This window comes from Rhamphochromis sp. 'chilingali' (assembly GCF_963969265.1).
Source record: "Rhamphochromis sp. 'chilingali' genome assembly, chromosome: 12".
Lineage (NCBI taxonomy): Eukaryota > Metazoa > Chordata > Actinopteri > Cichliformes > Cichlidae > Rhamphochromis > Rhamphochromis sp. 'chilingali'.
In genome coordinates this window covers 21,725,570-21,743,134 of record NC_137939.1, presented here as the reverse complement: position 1 = coordinate 21,743,134, position 17,565 = coordinate 21,725,570, and the positions used below count along the sequence as shown (strand labels likewise).

Sequence of the window (17,565 nt, the reverse complement as noted above, 5' to 3'; positions counted from 1 at the left end):
AACGCCATAATGCGGCAAATCTCCGTTAACGAGTTACCGCGGATCGCCCCGTGCTTGGGGCTGGACGGCGTCAACACGTTAACAAGCTAACTGTGCTAACGCACTAGTTCCCACCAATTGAGCATTGCGTGGCACATCTGACATACTGTTTTACTTTTGTCCATGACGCGCTTACCATCAGGGTCATACGTCACATGAAAACCAAGATAGTTCCAATCGCCAGATCTGAAAGAGGGTGGGGGAGGTTCAATTTCGGGTAGCGTTGAGGCAGTTGCCATGTTGCAACGAGCTTAGCTTCTGTCTTGCTAGCTTGCACTGCGCTCAGTGGATCTGCGCTCAACAGTGCAGCCTAGGCGGAGTAGTCGAACGCAGATCCACTGAGCGCTCAACACAGACAGCATCCTCAGAAGACAAGTTGATAAAATAAATAAAACATTTTGTATTGTTCGATGCATATTCATACCGAACCGAAAGCACTGTATCGAACGGTTCAATATCGATACGAGTATTGTTGCACCCCTACTCTTTATACAGTAAAGTTACAGTGGGATACAAATGATATCAGGCTGATCCTGCTGTAATTTGTTCCCCGCTTCATATCACGGACAAACAGCATCCCACAGTTGTTTATGTTTTTGAACCCATTTTGCACAGAGGCATTTTTTGAAAAATGTATTGATAGCAATGTTGAATATTATTACACAGGAAAAAAAACAAAAAAAACCCAGCTACACGTAAAATAATTACACTGCCTTTTAAAATAGAGGGACATTAACTGTGTGTGTATATGTAAGCGTGTAAAAACGGAAGATAGTAAGGTTAACAGTAACAGTATTTTGTCTCTGCCATTCTGCAATTCATCTCATGTAAACAATAACGTGGCGCACAGCGTGACATGAAAAAAGGCACATACCTTTGACGTTGCGTGACAAACTCTGTATTCCTCGTCCACACGTAAACGCAAAACCTGACTTTTAAAAAATCTCAATTTGATTCGAAATTGATTCGAAATGTCGTTTACGTGTGGACAAAAGGCCCAAACGCATAAAAACAGCTGCACTTTCAAAAATACCTGTGTAGGTGTGGACGTAGTGTAAAAGAGTTAGTAGTTTATTATATTGCTACCTGTAATTTATTGCAGTTTACTTTTGTTTAATTGTTTACTAAATGTTTGGGTTGTGAAATAAACCGCAATGGAGTTTGAAAACAAAATATGGGTGTGTGTGGTTGGAGGGTTTGTGCTGGGGGGGATTTTTCTGGTGAAACAAAGGCGGCCCAGCATAAAAAGTTTGGGAACCACTGTGTTAAATACTGCAGACTGTATTAGAATGTGTGTTATAGATTTATTGATTATATTACCTTTCTAAATATAATGTCCTACTCAGATGCTGATATTTATGAGTTACAAATCTGAAATCTGGTTATACTTGAATATGCTCAGTTCAACAAAATTCTATTTTTTTTGTATAGCTCACCAGACTGAGAGCCTATTAGAAAACATTTGGCGATAGTGAGGAATGGAAACCCCCCCACCCCCACACACTTTTAGCAGGAAAAATCTCACAGACTGTGGGTGAGGGAGCACAAACTTCCTCTGTGTCTGGTCAGAATGAGGGAATAGCTAAGAGAAAAAAATAAACAGCATAGAGAATCAGCAAACAGGGCAAAGCACAAAAAGAAGGCAAAGTTAATGACATGCATTACTGATTTTCAAATGCACAGGAAGTGAAATAGAGGACAGGATCAGAGAGGTGTTGAGTGCAACATCAGAGGTCCCTCAGTACCCTTGGTCTTATACCAATGCTGTCATAGCTACAAGAGACAAATGAAATAGTTAAAACAAAATCTAATCATGAGTATCTACATTTATTCGAGAATTTTGGTAAAATATAATGGCTGATGGCTGATTTTAAAATAGAAATACATGAAATAACTTGCTAGTTACCGGAATCAGATGTTTTTTAGCTGATCAGCCATGACCAGTTACAGCCCATTCAGCTGAGTGTATAGTCAATTGACTATTGATCTGCCGTAGCTAGCATGCACCTGGCCAGAAACATTACTACTGCATTGCCTCCATTCAGACCACATCAACTTGACTGTTCCACTCAGCAGCAAAATGCTGTGTAAGCTCGTGATTAAATATAAACAAGATATTACAAATGTAACATGCAAAGGGCTGTAATTGTATCTGGCGGCTGTAAAATGCTAATGCAGTAGCCGATAATTGCTTAGAGTAGCCTCTGCTGTTTCCTCATTTTCAACTCTCTGCCAATCTATGTATAAACTCAGTCAATCCTCACTCTTTATTGTGTTGTAATAGTTTAATTTAAAGTAATTGGTGTTCAACATTTATCAGCTCCAACTCGTACATGATGTACTGAGCTCACACAGCGCTGTTTGAGATACACAAAAAAGCTGCACACGGTGGGTACTAACACCAACATCAAAAACCATGTTGGAGATGTAATTATAGAGCAAGCCGTAACATGTAAAATTTGTTAGATAAAGTGAAATTCATTTTTAATTAAATCGTATTTGAACAAATGGCTCGGTAAAGTAACTTGGAGCACTTTTTTTCAGAGAATTGTTTTGACTGAAAAAAAACATAGAAGGAGAAAATTGTAAAATTGTAAACTGTAAAAATGTATTGAATCACCAAAGTTTTTATCAAGAATAAGTCTGTACATCTAAATATTATATATGTTTACTAAAAAAGATATAAACCTTTCACAGCAAAATGTTTTTTATCCAGCTACGTTTATTTATCCCTTTCAGGTACAGGTTACTTTGCAAGCCCAGAGTTTCTATATAAAGGGTATAACAACATACAGCATACCCAACAAAACCAGTCAGGTTTGTTAATGCAGCAATGAATGGTGATTCTGTATCACAAGTACTTATATACTTAGTGTGTCAGGGAGGGATTGACTACTTTGCTTCATTTTATGATAATATTTTCAAAATAATTTTGAATATTTCGTCCATTCACCCATATCCCTTCTATCCTGGTAAAGCACTTTAATCCAATTTGGCATCTGTTCTGCTGTCCCCAACTATTACAGTATACAACAGTAATGTTAAAAGTGTCCCCGCTTTTATTTGCAGGGAAACAAATGTATCAATTACAATGTATTATCTACTATCAAGATGAATTAAATTAAATAAATTGCTGTAGGCTGAATTAAGAAAGAAAAAAAACTTGTGGCTTTGTAAGGGGAAATGTTTCCCTGCAACCATTCAGTAGGCCAGTGTATTCACAGTGGAAAAGGGCAGTGATTTGGGGCAGTCTCTTGATAATGACCGGGCCAGACGTCCCAGTGCTCATTGACTTAATCCGGTCCTGATAACGGGTAATAGTCTGGATATATAGTAATTACAGAAAGCCAGAGGGATCACAGTACGGCATGCCTTCTCTATCCTTGAACTCAGGCAGTGTGAGCCTTCAGAAGACTAATAGGAACCCAAAATTGCCTACAAAGAAGGTATAGGAGACTGTGCGGTTTTGATGAAGCCTTTTAATATGATACAATAATTATATTACACTGCTATTTCAAGGTCATAGAAGTATAAGAAATAATATTTGCTGGGTAGCCTTTCACAGTCTAGATAGGTAGGTATGCTTGCACAATATAGAGATTACTCTGTGTGGAAATAACATGACCTATGTAGTAAATACATACATATAAAACTAATAAAATTAATTGTCACTGTGTTAGCCCTGCGACAGACTGGCGACCTGTCCAGGGTGTACCCCGCCTTTCGCCCTATGACAGCTGGGATAGGCTCCAGCGCCCCCCGCGACCCTGAAAAGGATAAGCGGAAGCGAATGGATGGATGGGATGTAAAAATGTAACATTGAATTTTATTAATTGGTTAGTTTGTGCATCATTTTGTCATTTTCAACACCTGAAATTTATGTTTGACTTTACCACAGGTAAATAAAATTGCAGTGCTTCTATAATAAATATGTTTACATCAGCACTAAATTAAACAGCAGTGTTTAATGTAAAATGTGACCAAGTGATCAAAAAGCAAGAAATGTGTGGACGTAGTGTAAAAGAGTTAGTAGTTTATTATATTGCTACCTGTAATTTATTGCAGTTTACTTTTGTTTAATTGTTTACTAAATGTTTGGGTTGTGAAATAAACCGCAATGGAGTTTGAAAACAAAATATGGGTGTGTGTGGTTGGAGGGTTTGTGCTGGGGGGGATTTTTCTGGTGAAACAAAGGCGGCCCAGCATAAAAAGTTTGGGAACCACTGTGTTAAATACTGCAGACTGTATTAGAATGTGTGTTATAGATTTATTGATTATATTACCTTTCTAAATATAATGTCCTACTCAGATGCTGATATTTATGAGTTACAAATCTGAAATCTGGTTATACTTGAATATGCTCAGTTCAACAAAATTCTATTTTTTTTTGTATAGCTCACCAGACTGAGAGCCTATTAGAAAACATTTGGCGATAGTGAGGAATGGAAACCCCCCACCCCCACACACTTTTAGCAGGAAAAATCTCACAGACTGTGGGTGAGGGAGCACAAACTTCCTCTGTGTCTGGTCAGAATGAGGGAATAGCTAAGAGAAAAAAATAAACAGCATAGAGAATCAGCAAACAGGGCAAAGCACAAAAAGAAGGCAAAGTTAATGACATGCATTACTGATTTTCAAATGCACAGGAAGTGAAATAGAGGACAGGATCAGAGAGGTGTTGAGTGCAACATCAGAGGTCCCTCAGTACCCTTGGTCTTATACCAATGCTGTCATAGCTACAAGAGACAAATGAAATAGTTAAAACAAAATCTAATCATGAGTATCTACATTTATTCGAGAATTTTGGTAAAATATAATGGCTGATGGCTGATTTTAAAATAGAAATACATGAAATAACTTGCTAGTTACCGGAATCAGATGTTTTTTAGCTGATCAGCCATGACCAGTTACAGCCCATTCAGCTGAGTGTATAGTCAATTGATTATTGATCTGCCGTAGCTAGCATGCACCTGGCCAGAAACATTACTACTGCATTGCCTCCATTCAGACCACATCAACTTAACTGTTCCACTCAGCAGCAAAATGCTGTGTAAGCTCGTGATTAAATATAAACAAGATATTACAAATGTAACATGCAAAGGGCTGTAATTGTATCTGGCGGCTGTAAAATGCTAATGCAGTAGCCGATAATTGCTTAGAGTAGCCTCTGCTGTTTCCTCATTTTCAACTCTCTGCCAATCTATGTATAAACTCAGTCAATCCTCACTCTTTATTGTGTTGTAATAGTTTAATTTAAAGTAATTGGTGTTCAACATTTATCAGCTCCAACTCGTACATGATGTACTGAGCTCACACAGCGCTGTTTGAGATACACAAAAAAGCTGCACACGGTGGGTACTAACACCAACATCAAAAACCATGTTGGAGATGTAATTATAGAGCAAGCCGTAACATGTAAAATTTGTTAGATAAAGTGAAATTCATTTTTAATTAAATCGTATTTGAACAAATGGCTCGGTAAAGTAACTTGGAGCACTTTTTTTCAGAGAATTGTTTTGACTGAAAAAAAACATAGAAGGAGAAAATTGTAAAATTGTAAACTGTAAAAATGTATTGAATCACCAAAGTTTTTATCAAGAATAAGTCTGTACATCTAAATATTATATATGTTTACTAAAAAAGATATAAACCTTTCACAGCAAAATGTTTTTTATCCAGCTACGTTTATTTATCCCTTTCAGGTACAGGTTACTTTGCAAGCCCAGAGTTTCTATATAAAGGGTATAACAACATACAGCATACCCAACAAAACCAGTCAGGTTTGTTAATGCAGCAATGAATGGTGATTCTGTATCACAAGTACTTATATACTTAGTGTGTCAGGGAGGGATTGACTACTTTGCTTCATTTTATGATAATATTTTCAAAATAATTTTGAATATTTCGTCCATTCACCCATATCCCTTCTATCCTGGTAAAGCACTTTAATCCAATTTGGCATCTGTTCTGCTGTCCCCAACTATTACAGTATACAACAGTAATGTTAAAAGTGTCCCCGCTTTTATTTGCAGGGAAACAAATGTATCAATTACAATGTATTATCTACTATCAAGATGAATTAAATTAAATAAATTGCTGTAGGCTGAATTAAGAAAGAAAAAAAACTTGTGGCTTTGTAAGGGGAAATGTTTCCCTGCAACCATTCAGTAGGCCAGTGTATTCACAGTGGAAAAGGGCAGTGATTTGGGGCAGTCTCTTGATAATGACCGGGGCAGACGTCCCAGTGCTCATTGACTTAATCCGGTCCTGATAACGGGTAATAGTCTGGATATATAGTAATTACAGAAAGCCAGAGGGATCACAGTACGGCATGCCTTCTCTATCCTTGAACTCAGGCAGTGTGAGCCTTCAGAAGACTAATAGGAACCCAAAATTGCCTACAAAGAAGGTATAGGAGACTGTGCGGTTTTGATGAAGCCCTTTAATATGATACAATAATTATATTACACTGCTATTTCAAGGTCATAGAAGTATAAGAAATAATATTTGCTGGGTAGCCTTTCACAGTCTAGATAGGTAGGTATGCTTGCACAATATAGAGATTACTCTGTGTGGAAATAACATGACCTATGTAGTAAATACATACATATAAAACTAATAAAATTAATTGTCACTGTGTTAGCCCTGCGACAGACTGGCGACCTGTCCAGGGTGTACCCCGCCTTTCGCCCTATGACAGCTGGGATAGGCTCCAGCGCCCCCCGCGACCCTGAAAAGGATAAGCGGAAGCGAATGGATGGATGGGATGTAAAAATGTAACATTGAATTTTATTAATTGGTTAGTTTGTGCATCATTTTGTCATTTTCAACACCTGAAATTTATGTTTGACTTTACCACAGGTAAATAAAATTGCAGTGCTTCTATAATAAATATGTTTACATCAGCACTAAATTAAACGGCAGTGTTTAATGTAAAATGTGACCAAGTGATCAAAAAGCAAGAAATGCAAGTAACAAAGAAAAAACAACCAAAATATCAGATTTGTTGGCAAACTAGCTATATAAAGATTTTTACTTCAACATAATTCAGATTTTAGACCTTGTAAATACCATTTAAATTGAGTTTGGAACTGAACCTGGACTGTGAAAATAAATAGGAAGTGTAGGTGCTCATTCGTGATCGCGAATCAGTGCCTCTTTACTTCATACTGCATTATTTTATATTATACTTCTCAGTCTGTGTATTCATATCACCATTACTGTAATCTCCTGACAGTGAAAAAAAAAATCGATTTCTCTTTTTTTCTACATGGTGGGCATAATTGCATTTTAAGACATGCTCATTTCACTAAATGTTGGGAGACCAGACTCAGAAAAAATCATTACCAGTCAAATATAAAACCTCGCAGTCATAAAACTAAAGTAAAGAAACAAAGTTAGCTGGATGAGTCACTGCTTGCCAAGTCATTTTTTTTACAAAGGTAAAAAAATGCTAACATTATACCCTAGTTTTACTTCAACTCGAATTCATGCGAAAACAACATGCACTGTGAAAATCTGAGTAAGCTGGTGGACACTTTTTGTGCTATATAAGGGCTGGTGTAAGAGTTGGTAGCTTTTCACATGCCAGGTGGCTGTGCTTAAATTTTATGTCACTATGCTTTCTCGATGCAACTCTGCTGCTGCAGCAGAGCTTCTTGGCAGTTTTTTATGACTCCCCAAACTTACATCCATTGGCAACAAGCCTGGACAAATGTGGCAGGGGTATCATTCTGCCACAGCCAAGAAGAATTCCACTGCACTGGGAAGGAATAGTGATTCTATGATGGCTTTTCAATTTTGCTAAACTGCCTGAGTATAAAACTTTGTCTTAGAATACTCTAGTCATGAAACAGCCTGATTAAACACAGTATGAACATATGTGTAGGAAATATATCAGAGAACAGCATTATTTCTATGGAACAAGTAAACATTACTTTATTTTTTTGTTTGTTTCAAAGGCGTCTCCTTCAAGCAGCTAAGAAGGCCAATCAGACAGGCCATTTCATCTGGGTAGGTTCAGACAGCTGGGGATCCAAAATTTCACCAATACTGCACCAAGAAGAGATGGCAGAGGGTGCTGTCACCATTCTACCCAAACGACAGTCCATCAAAGGTATCTGCACTGCCAAACTCTACCTCAATGCTCAAAATATTTAATTTTCTTTGAAGAAAATCTTAGTTTGAAGTAAATTCTGTATTAATACTTGCACTTTACTGCATATTGTTGGTGTATGTTTGCCTCCTTTAGTAATCTCCATTCTACCTTGAAGATACCAGATTTGACAAAAACAATTTTTAAAATCAGGGCTTTACAGTGTTGATAATTGCCTTTGTCACCTCAGTAAAAGGTTAACTCTTAATGTTCACTTTTGAAAAATTTTGGATTACCATTAACTGAATTTGTGCTGTTGCTGTTGGATTTGATTTCAGGTTTCGATCGCTACTTCATCAGCCGAACGCTAGAGAATAACAGAAGAAATATCTGGTTTGCAGAGTTTTGGGAGAATAACTTCCAATGCAAGCTCAGTCGTCATGCTATGAAGAAAGGATCTGGTATCAAAAAATGTACAAGTGAGTCAACATTTATTGACAGAGAGGGCACTCTGTCAATGTACAGCTCTTGATCAATGGCCAAGTTTATTGACTGGTTCTGCTGTGAATACATTGTGCGTTTGTGTGTGTGTGTGCGCGCGCGTGCGTGTGCGTAAGTAGCATGCACTGCTAAATTTATTTGTCATCAGGGAGAATGCAATCAGACTCTTCTAATTTAGGCTAAATGTAATGGGTGTGGATAAGTGAATGGGAATCTCTAATTTTCCAACAGAAATTAATGTGGCTGGCTAGTTCAATCTGCAGTAAGTGACAATGGCAATCACAAAGCTATACCACCAGATGTGCTGAAAATATAATCAATACTAAATCCAGTTGTCCCATTAGAAACAAGCTTTCAGGTCATTAAAATCAGTAGGTTATCCAGGCCTGTTTGCCACAGAAAAGAAGTAGTTTAAATCTGGCACCTTTAATACTTGTAGGCAATCAGTTTCTGAAATAGCTGCCTATATATATATTAAAGGATCTTACATAATCAAACACAAAAAGCCATTACTAAAAAGGCTGACTGTTCTATACAACTGAGATATGTTCAATGCCCATCTATTGAGCCTTGATGACTAAAGACACTCTGTGAGTGATAATTGCAGCTGGGGATAGAAAATGAGGGTTGTGTCTTGTCATTTCCTTTTAAAACAGGCAATATTACATTAACTCCCCTTTACACAGTGATTGGCCAGCTGTGTGACGGCGTGAAATTATCATGGTTTCAGTGTCTCTTACAAGATCATTTTCTTTCTCTCATTACAGAAAAAAATTGTCGTGTTTCTTATTTACAGCAACACTCTAAATGACCTCCAAGAAATTGCAAAACCAAAAAATGTTATTGTCATTTAACCTACAAATCTTCTTAAGATGTACCTGCTTGGAACAACACTGTCCCCTTTTGATAGATCAATACATCATACAAAATAATTGTTTGTAAGCATAATACACTTCTAGTCCACTTATATAAACTGCTTAGAGCTTGGATGTAAATCCAACCTATTAATCAGCTTCAGTGATATTTTCATATGACAACATTAGAACAATGACAAAATGTGAAACCTGATAAACCCACAGAGAAAAACCTCCACTCGTTTTTTTTAAATCAAGCTTGTGTTTTGTTCATTTTCACTATTCTTAAAACAGTAGTTTTCTAATTATCAATTAATTCTATATTGTGATCAAATATGTCCTAGGCATGGTCACTACCTAATTAAATGTGACTTGTTTCCTTAGAAACAAGTTATGAAGAATCAGAATTTATTCAGTAGAATTGGTTATAGGTTATAGAATGGTATAGAACATAGGATATATAGGACTTTGACTACAACAAGGTAAAAAAAAAATCAGCAAAAACACTGCCTTAACTTCTAGCAACTAATCAGTGCAGTGCAACCAAAAACTTGTATGAGTGAGGGAAAATGAGAAGGTAATTTGATATAAAACTGGATGCTAAAAAAAGAAGAAGGAGGAAAATTCATTCTAGCACAATCAGATTCTCAGTGGAATCAATGACTCAAGATCTGACATAGAAACAGTCTCATGCTAATGTCAGTTTAATGGTTGTATTCATGTCAGGTGCCATTACCAGGAAAAAGCAGAAAGCTGGGTAATCTCAATACTCTAATGTGCATGAGAAAAATCAAATTCAGAGCCACCAAATTTCAGGACATTAATGATGGTTCTTTATAAATGACGAACTGAAAAGTGTCTGTTATGGCACCAAGATTCAGAATTAGACTCATGTATTACGTAGACACGTCTTATCCTATTTTCATTGCATCAGTTTAACAATAACAATTCAGATTAATGTCTAAAACATTGGTCACCTCATTTAGAAGTATGCTAAACATGTCATATACAGTAAATTGTTCTGGACGAGATGCCTGCGTGGTCACAATTATGCATTCTGTGACTGCTTTCTGCAGAAAAAAGTGACTGTCATCTTGCGTTTTGCAAGCTAAACACAATTCTTTCATTTGGAAAGATAAAGACAGTTTATGCGTTTTTGTAAAGTATGTAACTTTGTTACAGCTGCATTTTTGTATTTCGTTATTTCATCATTGTATTTCATTAGCAGTATAATGCATAACTACCTATTTCTAAAGTGTGTGGTAACAGTAAAGTTCAACAATATAATTTCAGGATTTTCCCTCCCACCAGGCGATGACGGCTTTTGTCTTAATTCCAGGTGATGTAGAACGCAGCAACCTCAAAATGCCACCAAATAACAAAGGAACACATTAAATTAGTAAAACAGAACATGAGCTTGAACATGCAAGTTAAACAGTACCACGGTGACTTATTTATAGTCTCTTAACAACACTGTGTTCTTGGTAAAACAGAGAGATGCTTCAAACAATCCACACTTTCATGAGATTTCTGTATTTATCTGTTGTCATGGTGGCTGCTCTTGAGCTAAATTGCTGCTGCCCCTTTCTTCCTCTGAGTAGCCTCCAAGGTACAGCAAATTTTACGGGCAAGAGTTGCAGTAATTTCACTCAGATTCTTTTGTAAGTACTGTCACTACTACCCATTGTTACTTTTGCAAGAACAATCATTTCCTGTTCCCACTTCAAGAGTTTCTTAGTCACTGGAACACTCAACTGTAACATATCAACATGTGTGAGTTATCAAGAAACATCTTACAACAAACAAAAGGAAATAATTTAACCCTTAAAACCCTGTTGTTCCTGTGACTGCTTTTTATAAATTGGAGCTATGTGATATCACTCAAAAAAGATCTGTGAAAAAATAACCAACCAACCATCAATATGATTAGTTGAGCATGTAATTATCCCATCTGTATGATATCAAAGCATTTAATCACACAATGCAAGTTACTGACAAGTGATTTATGTACCATAACAGCAGGGTAGTAGTAGGTCATCTTCCACAACCAAAGCATTAAAGGATATTTGAGTTAGTGTGCAGGGGAAACAACGGAGAGTGTAGGTATGATTCACATTCTACTGCTGTCCTCATTCCCAGTGTTCTTGTATCTGTTGCCACAAAGGACAAGGTTTATTTTGCAGCTTCAGATCCACATTGTCACCTCCGAGCCACAGGTCATTTTACTGTTACATTCAACAACAAAGCCTTATAGAAAGCTACCTGTAAACAGCCGATAAACTGAGACTATACTGTCCTCCAGTTTCCCCACTGTTTCTGCCATTATCAGTTCCATGTTTGGTGTCACTGATACTTGGAGGTCCCAGAACAGAGCCATACCACCAAATATAAATTACAGCAGATAGAAAAACAATCTGTGCTGACAGAATGCAGTTTAAAATGATGTTGGCAGACAATAGAAAATTTAACCAGCCACAATTCTTGAAAATCTTCAAAACAATATCGCAGAAAGAGGAAAAGCAGCACACACATTTTGCTGCATTTTAGTTAGTTTTTTTTTTTTACACTCTCCACAAAACTTGAATACGTTTTAGGTCACATTTATCCTCTTTCATAGGGTCCCGTATTTTTATAATCACCAGTTTAAAAAAAAATAAAAAATCTTACTAAAACTTTGGACAGTTTTTTTGGGGGGGGGGGGGGTTTGAGGGGGGGGGGGGTTGTTTTGCACACAACCATAAAAAGCACCATAATACTCCCAGTTACAGAAACTAATTAGACCCCATAGGAAATCTGAAAGGTTCACATGTGAAATGCTGAATTTGCAGAATTCAACTTTGCCTTCTGAGCTATTCACACTTCACTGTACTTAACAGTATTTCATGCTAGTGAACCATAAAACATGATCCTGTTTTGCAGAGCAGGATGAACAAGAAATGGCTGTGAAAAAGCATAGACTTGTGAAAGGAGACAAGTCAGTCATAGCAGAGAGACACTGCACAGTATGATACAATTATACTTACCAGTAATGAGCAGGGAAATATGAATCATAATTTCTTTAGGGTGAACAGACACTCTAGTCCTCAAATCTGCCACAAATACTGTTACAAAGCCATGACACAGCACTGTTTCTTTACTTGTCTATTTGCTAAGTCCCTGGGCAAGATACTGAAACCTAAGTTGAACCTGATGCATCCATCAGTGTGAAGAAGACTTGAAGAGTGAAAAGCTCAAATTGAGTAGAAAGGTGCTAAATCAGAACGTTGGAAGCTAAAGTCAGGGAAGCCCAGAGATTGGTCCAGGATGAAAAAGAGGTACAAGATGTCCAAAACTCAGACTCAAGAAACTGCCAAAGCAAGGCTCACAGCTTTGGGCACAAGGCTGAAGAGATATGCCAGAGAAGCTGAGGTCAACAGAATAAATGACCTGTCCTCCAAAAAGCACTCTCAACTACAAGGGAACACTAATACAAGGGCAGAGCTGAAACTGAGCAATATTGGTTGAACATCTGGAATAAAGCAGATGTTCAAGCAGACCACAGCAACCTCCCTCCAGGGCCAACCAGACAAACTAACCAGAGCACTGCCTGGATTTGCTACAAGAAAGCCTATGATTCAATGTCCCACACATGTATATTAGAGTGCTTCAATCCATTCAACAGGAACTGTGAAATAAAACACAGTTGTTGTCTTGTACAACTCCAAGGTACAAGTTACCATCAAGAGTTGAATATACAGTGGGGCAAAAAAGTATTTAGTCAGCCACCGATTGTGCAAGTTCCCCCACCTAAAATGATGACAGAGGTCAGTAATTTGCACCAGAGGTACACTTCAACTGTGAGAGACAGAATGTGAAAAAAAAAATCCATGAATTCACATGGTAGGATTTGTAAAGAATTTATTCGTAAATCAGGGTGGAAAATAAGTATTTGGTCAATAACAAAAATACAACTCAATACTTTGTAACATAACCTTTGTTGGCAATAACAGAGGTCAAACGTTTACTATAGGTCTTTACCAGGTTTGCACACACAGTAGCTGGTATTTTGGCCCATTCCTCCATGCAGATCTTCTCGAGAGCAGTGATGTTTTGGGGCTGTCGCCGAGCAACACGGACTTTCAACTCCCGCCACAGATTTTCTATGGGGTTGAGGTCTGGAGACTGGCTAGGCCACTCCAGGACTTTCAAATGCTTCTTACGGAGCCACTCCTTTGTTGCCCGGGTGGTGTGTTTTGGATCATTGTCATGTTGGAAGACCCAGCCTCATTTCATCTTCAAAGTTCTCACTGATGGAAGGAGGTTTTGGCTCAAAATCTCACGATACATGGCCCCATTCATTCTGTCCTTAACACGGATCAGTCGTCCTGTCCCCTTGGCAGAAAAACAGCCCCATAGCATGATGTTTCCACCCCCATGCTTTACAGTAGGTATGGTGTTCTTGGGATGCAACTCAGTATTCTTCTTCCTCCAAACACGACGAGTTGAGTTTATACCAAAAAGTTCTACTTTGGTTTCATCTGACCACATGACATTCTCCCAATCCTCTGCTGTATCATCCATGTGCTCTCTGGCAAACTTCAGACGGGCCTGGACATGCACTGGCTTCAGCAGCGGAACACGTCTGGCACTGCGGGATTTGATTCCCTGCTGTTGTAGTGTGTTACTGATGGTGACCTTTGTTACTTTGGTCCCAGCTCTCTGCAGGTCATTCACCAGGTCCCCCTGTGTGGTTCTGGGATCTTTGCTCACCGTTCTCATGATCATTTTGACCCCACGGGATGAGATCTTGCGTGGAGCCCCAGATCGAGGGAGATTATCAGTGGTCTTGTATGTCTTCCATTTTCTGATGATTGCTCCCACAGTTGATTTTTTCACACCAAGCTGCTTGCCTATTGTAGATTCACTCTTCCCAGTCTGGTGCAGGTCTACAATACTTTTCCTGGTGTCCTTCGAAAGCTCTTTGGTCTTGGCCATGGCGGAGTTTGGATTCTGACTGTTTGAGGCTGTGGACAGGTGTCTTTTATACAGATGATGAGTTCAAACAGGTGCCATTCATACAGGTAACGAGTGGGGGACAGAAAAGCTTCTTACAGAAGACGTTACAGGTCTGTGAGAGCCAGAGATTTTCCTTGTTTGAGGTGACCAAATACTTATTTTCCACCCTAATTTACGAATAAATTCTTTACAAATCCTACCATGTGGATTCATGGATTTTTTTTTCACATTCTGTCTCTCACAGCTGAATTGTACCTCTGGTGCAAATTACTGACCTCTGTCATCATTTTAGGTGGGGGAACTTGCACAATCGGTGGCTGACTAAATACTTTTTTGCCCCACTGTACCAAGGTGATGCACTGCCCCCATTGCTGTTCTGCATAGACGTTAACCCCGTAAGTCAGGTCATCGCTAAGAGTGGATACTGATATAGAATTAGGAGTGGAGTCACCATCAGCCACATCCTGCACATGGATGACATCAAGCTGCATTCCAGAAGTGAGATATTGACTCAGCTCACAAGGATCTACAGCAAGGACATCAGGATGTCATTTGGACAGGATATGTGTGGCTGAATGGTTGCAAAGAAAGTGGAGGTGATCTGGACTGAAGGGACGAAGCTACTAGAATGCAGAAGAGCAGATAGACAGGACATCTAAACATATTTGAGTATCCCACAGGCCAGTGGGAACTATGATAAAGATGTACAAAGGTCAGTCACAGCCAAATACTTCCCGAAAGTCTTTGGTACGAATAAGATCCAAGCCATCAATACATACACTCTACCAGTAATCAGATACCCCAGTGGAAGAATAAACTGGCTACAAGAGGAGATGGAGGCCACTGATGTGAAGGCATGAAAACTCCTCACAGTGCATGGATGTCTCTACCTGATATCTAGCAGCAGTTGTCAAGGAGCAGAAAACCGCAGTTGTGATAGATGTGGCAATCCTAATACACTTCCAAGTCCTAGGAGCTAAAGGAACAACTGTAGCAGTTGCACAAGACCTGAAATAGAGTGTATGTGAATATATACACTTTATATATGTGTGTGTGTGTGTGTGTGTGTGTGTGTGTGTGTGTGTGTGTGTGTGTGTGTGTGTTTAAACAGTTAAGACATTTTATTCAGCATTTCCACTAATTAATGTTTTCTTAGTGGGCTTTTGGCAAAGATAACAGCTTCAGCAGGTGCACTGCTTCTTCTTGACGTCATTTCAGCACATGTTGAGGGTCACAGTTGGAGTGAGGCAAACTGGCTTGAGTCATTCTATTGCTTTGTATCCCTGCAGACATGAGTCATCAAGGCTAGCAGCCACAAATACATGTCTGCCTGCCTGCCTGCTCAATTGTCTGAATTCCATTGCTCGATGAAAACATCAAGAACACACAATACAACTAAACAGTGTGTGACAGCTCTTTGATTGTCTTGGGATCATAGGCAAATGTCAAGCTTTGGATTAAAGATCAAGTACAGGAACAAAATTAATTTTTTTCTCTCTGTCGAGAAAATATTGACTAGCTCGGAAACAACCAAAGGGGATATCCCATTTTATAAATCATTTAATTTATCCACATTTTTATACAAATCTGTTATATTGAATTATTGTTTAAAAGAATGATAGGAAGGGAGAACTACAATATCCATTGATTGCAGCTGCGGCAGTGATTTGGTGATTACGACAATGCTTTTTAATTACAACAGGAAATTGGCAGAGGTTTGTAATCCTTCATGGACATTGCCATTTTTCGAGATATAGTCTATATTTTAAGATAAGGAGGGTGGCAATACACTAGATTAGAAAAGAAATGTGATAGCTACTGTTATGATACTTTTTTGTTATATCCAAGATACTAAAAACTGGGTATCTGCGACATGAAAAAACAAAAATGACTGAAAACCAACTAATATTTAGGTTTACTGTCTGTCTTTGGTACATTAACAAATCTGAAAACCCTCAAACTGTCATGGTAGCAATGTTTTAGTTTTTAGTTCATCCAGGTATGAGTTACATCTCAGTTTTTTTGTGCTCCCCTGATGGAAATATGGTGCTGCTATGCTGTACCTCATCAAGGCTGCAGAGCAGAACAATAACTACTGTCGCCAGCTGCAGTCCAATATGGTGGCATTGGAGTTGGAGCTAGATCATTTAAAAGAGTGTGTGTGTCTTGTTTTGCACACATGTTCAAGTATGTTTGTGTGCCTATGCCTCACTGCCACTACAAATACTCTTAGTCTGTGAAACACTGCATTTACACAACGTAATAGTACCGAATGATCTCAGCAGCCTATACAGTGACCATAAGTTCCAAGGGAATACATGCCTCAGTCACCCAACACCTATATAGTTAGTAACTATATAAGAAAAAAAGCAAGAAATCCAAGAGTTCTGTGTTGTGTCAAACTTTAGAGTGGGAGCATATGGTTTATATTAAGCCATCAAAATTTGTATACATTCTCATTCTTTCATTTTTCAGCTGTTTTGTGTGTTGTGGGCAGAAATCTGCAAGAAACAAAATGATGGAGAATACAAACAGCCAGTGTGAACATTTTAGATACATTTTAAACCAGATGTAAACAAAAGCGACATAATTAATAACTTGTACTCTAATGTAGCTAAAAGAGTAAAAACAAATGTATCCTATATAGACAGTAATGTAGCACTAAAGCTGCTTGAATTGTAAAGCTTTATATTTACAATATATAGCGGGCAGCACTGTATCCTTACAAGAAAGCACAATAAGTACATTAGTTGGGCAGATATCCCAACTAATGACTAGCATGATAATGAAAGAAAGCAGATCATAAAATCAGATTTTTGCTTTAGCCTTCACCTGGAATGAAAGAGGACAAACAAAGAAAATTTACCTTTAATCAAAAGAACATTGTGAGCAAGAGCATACAGGATGATCTGGAGCTTTCTTGAGTAATATTCTTTCAGAATTTCAGGGTTTGCCTTTATAGAAACTCCTCAAGCACTGATTAAAGGATACAGTTGCAAGGTTTCATCTTCACTCGCATTAATGCTTGTTTTGCACTGGTGACCTTACTGCTGCACAACTCAACATGCAGTTACTGTTTTC

The 17,565-nt window shown here is 38.2% G+C and overlaps 1 protein-coding gene across 2 annotated transcripts in view; it reads left to right on the top strand.

Annotated features, from left to right (window-relative positions):
- LOC308406775 (metabotropic glutamate receptor 4-like) overlaps positions 1-17,565 on the top strand; it is a 219,593-nt gene that overhangs the window by 169,740 nt on the left and 32,288 nt on the right. For both annotated transcript variants that reach the window (XM_080897992.1, XM_080897993.1), the window contains 2 exons: positions 8,001-8,155; positions 8,473-8,613. In XM_080897992.1, the coding sequence (XP_080754118.1) occupies positions 8,001-8,155; positions 8,473-8,613 (296 nt within the window). The remainder of the gene's footprint in view (positions 1-8,000; positions 8,156-8,472; positions 8,614-17,565) is intronic.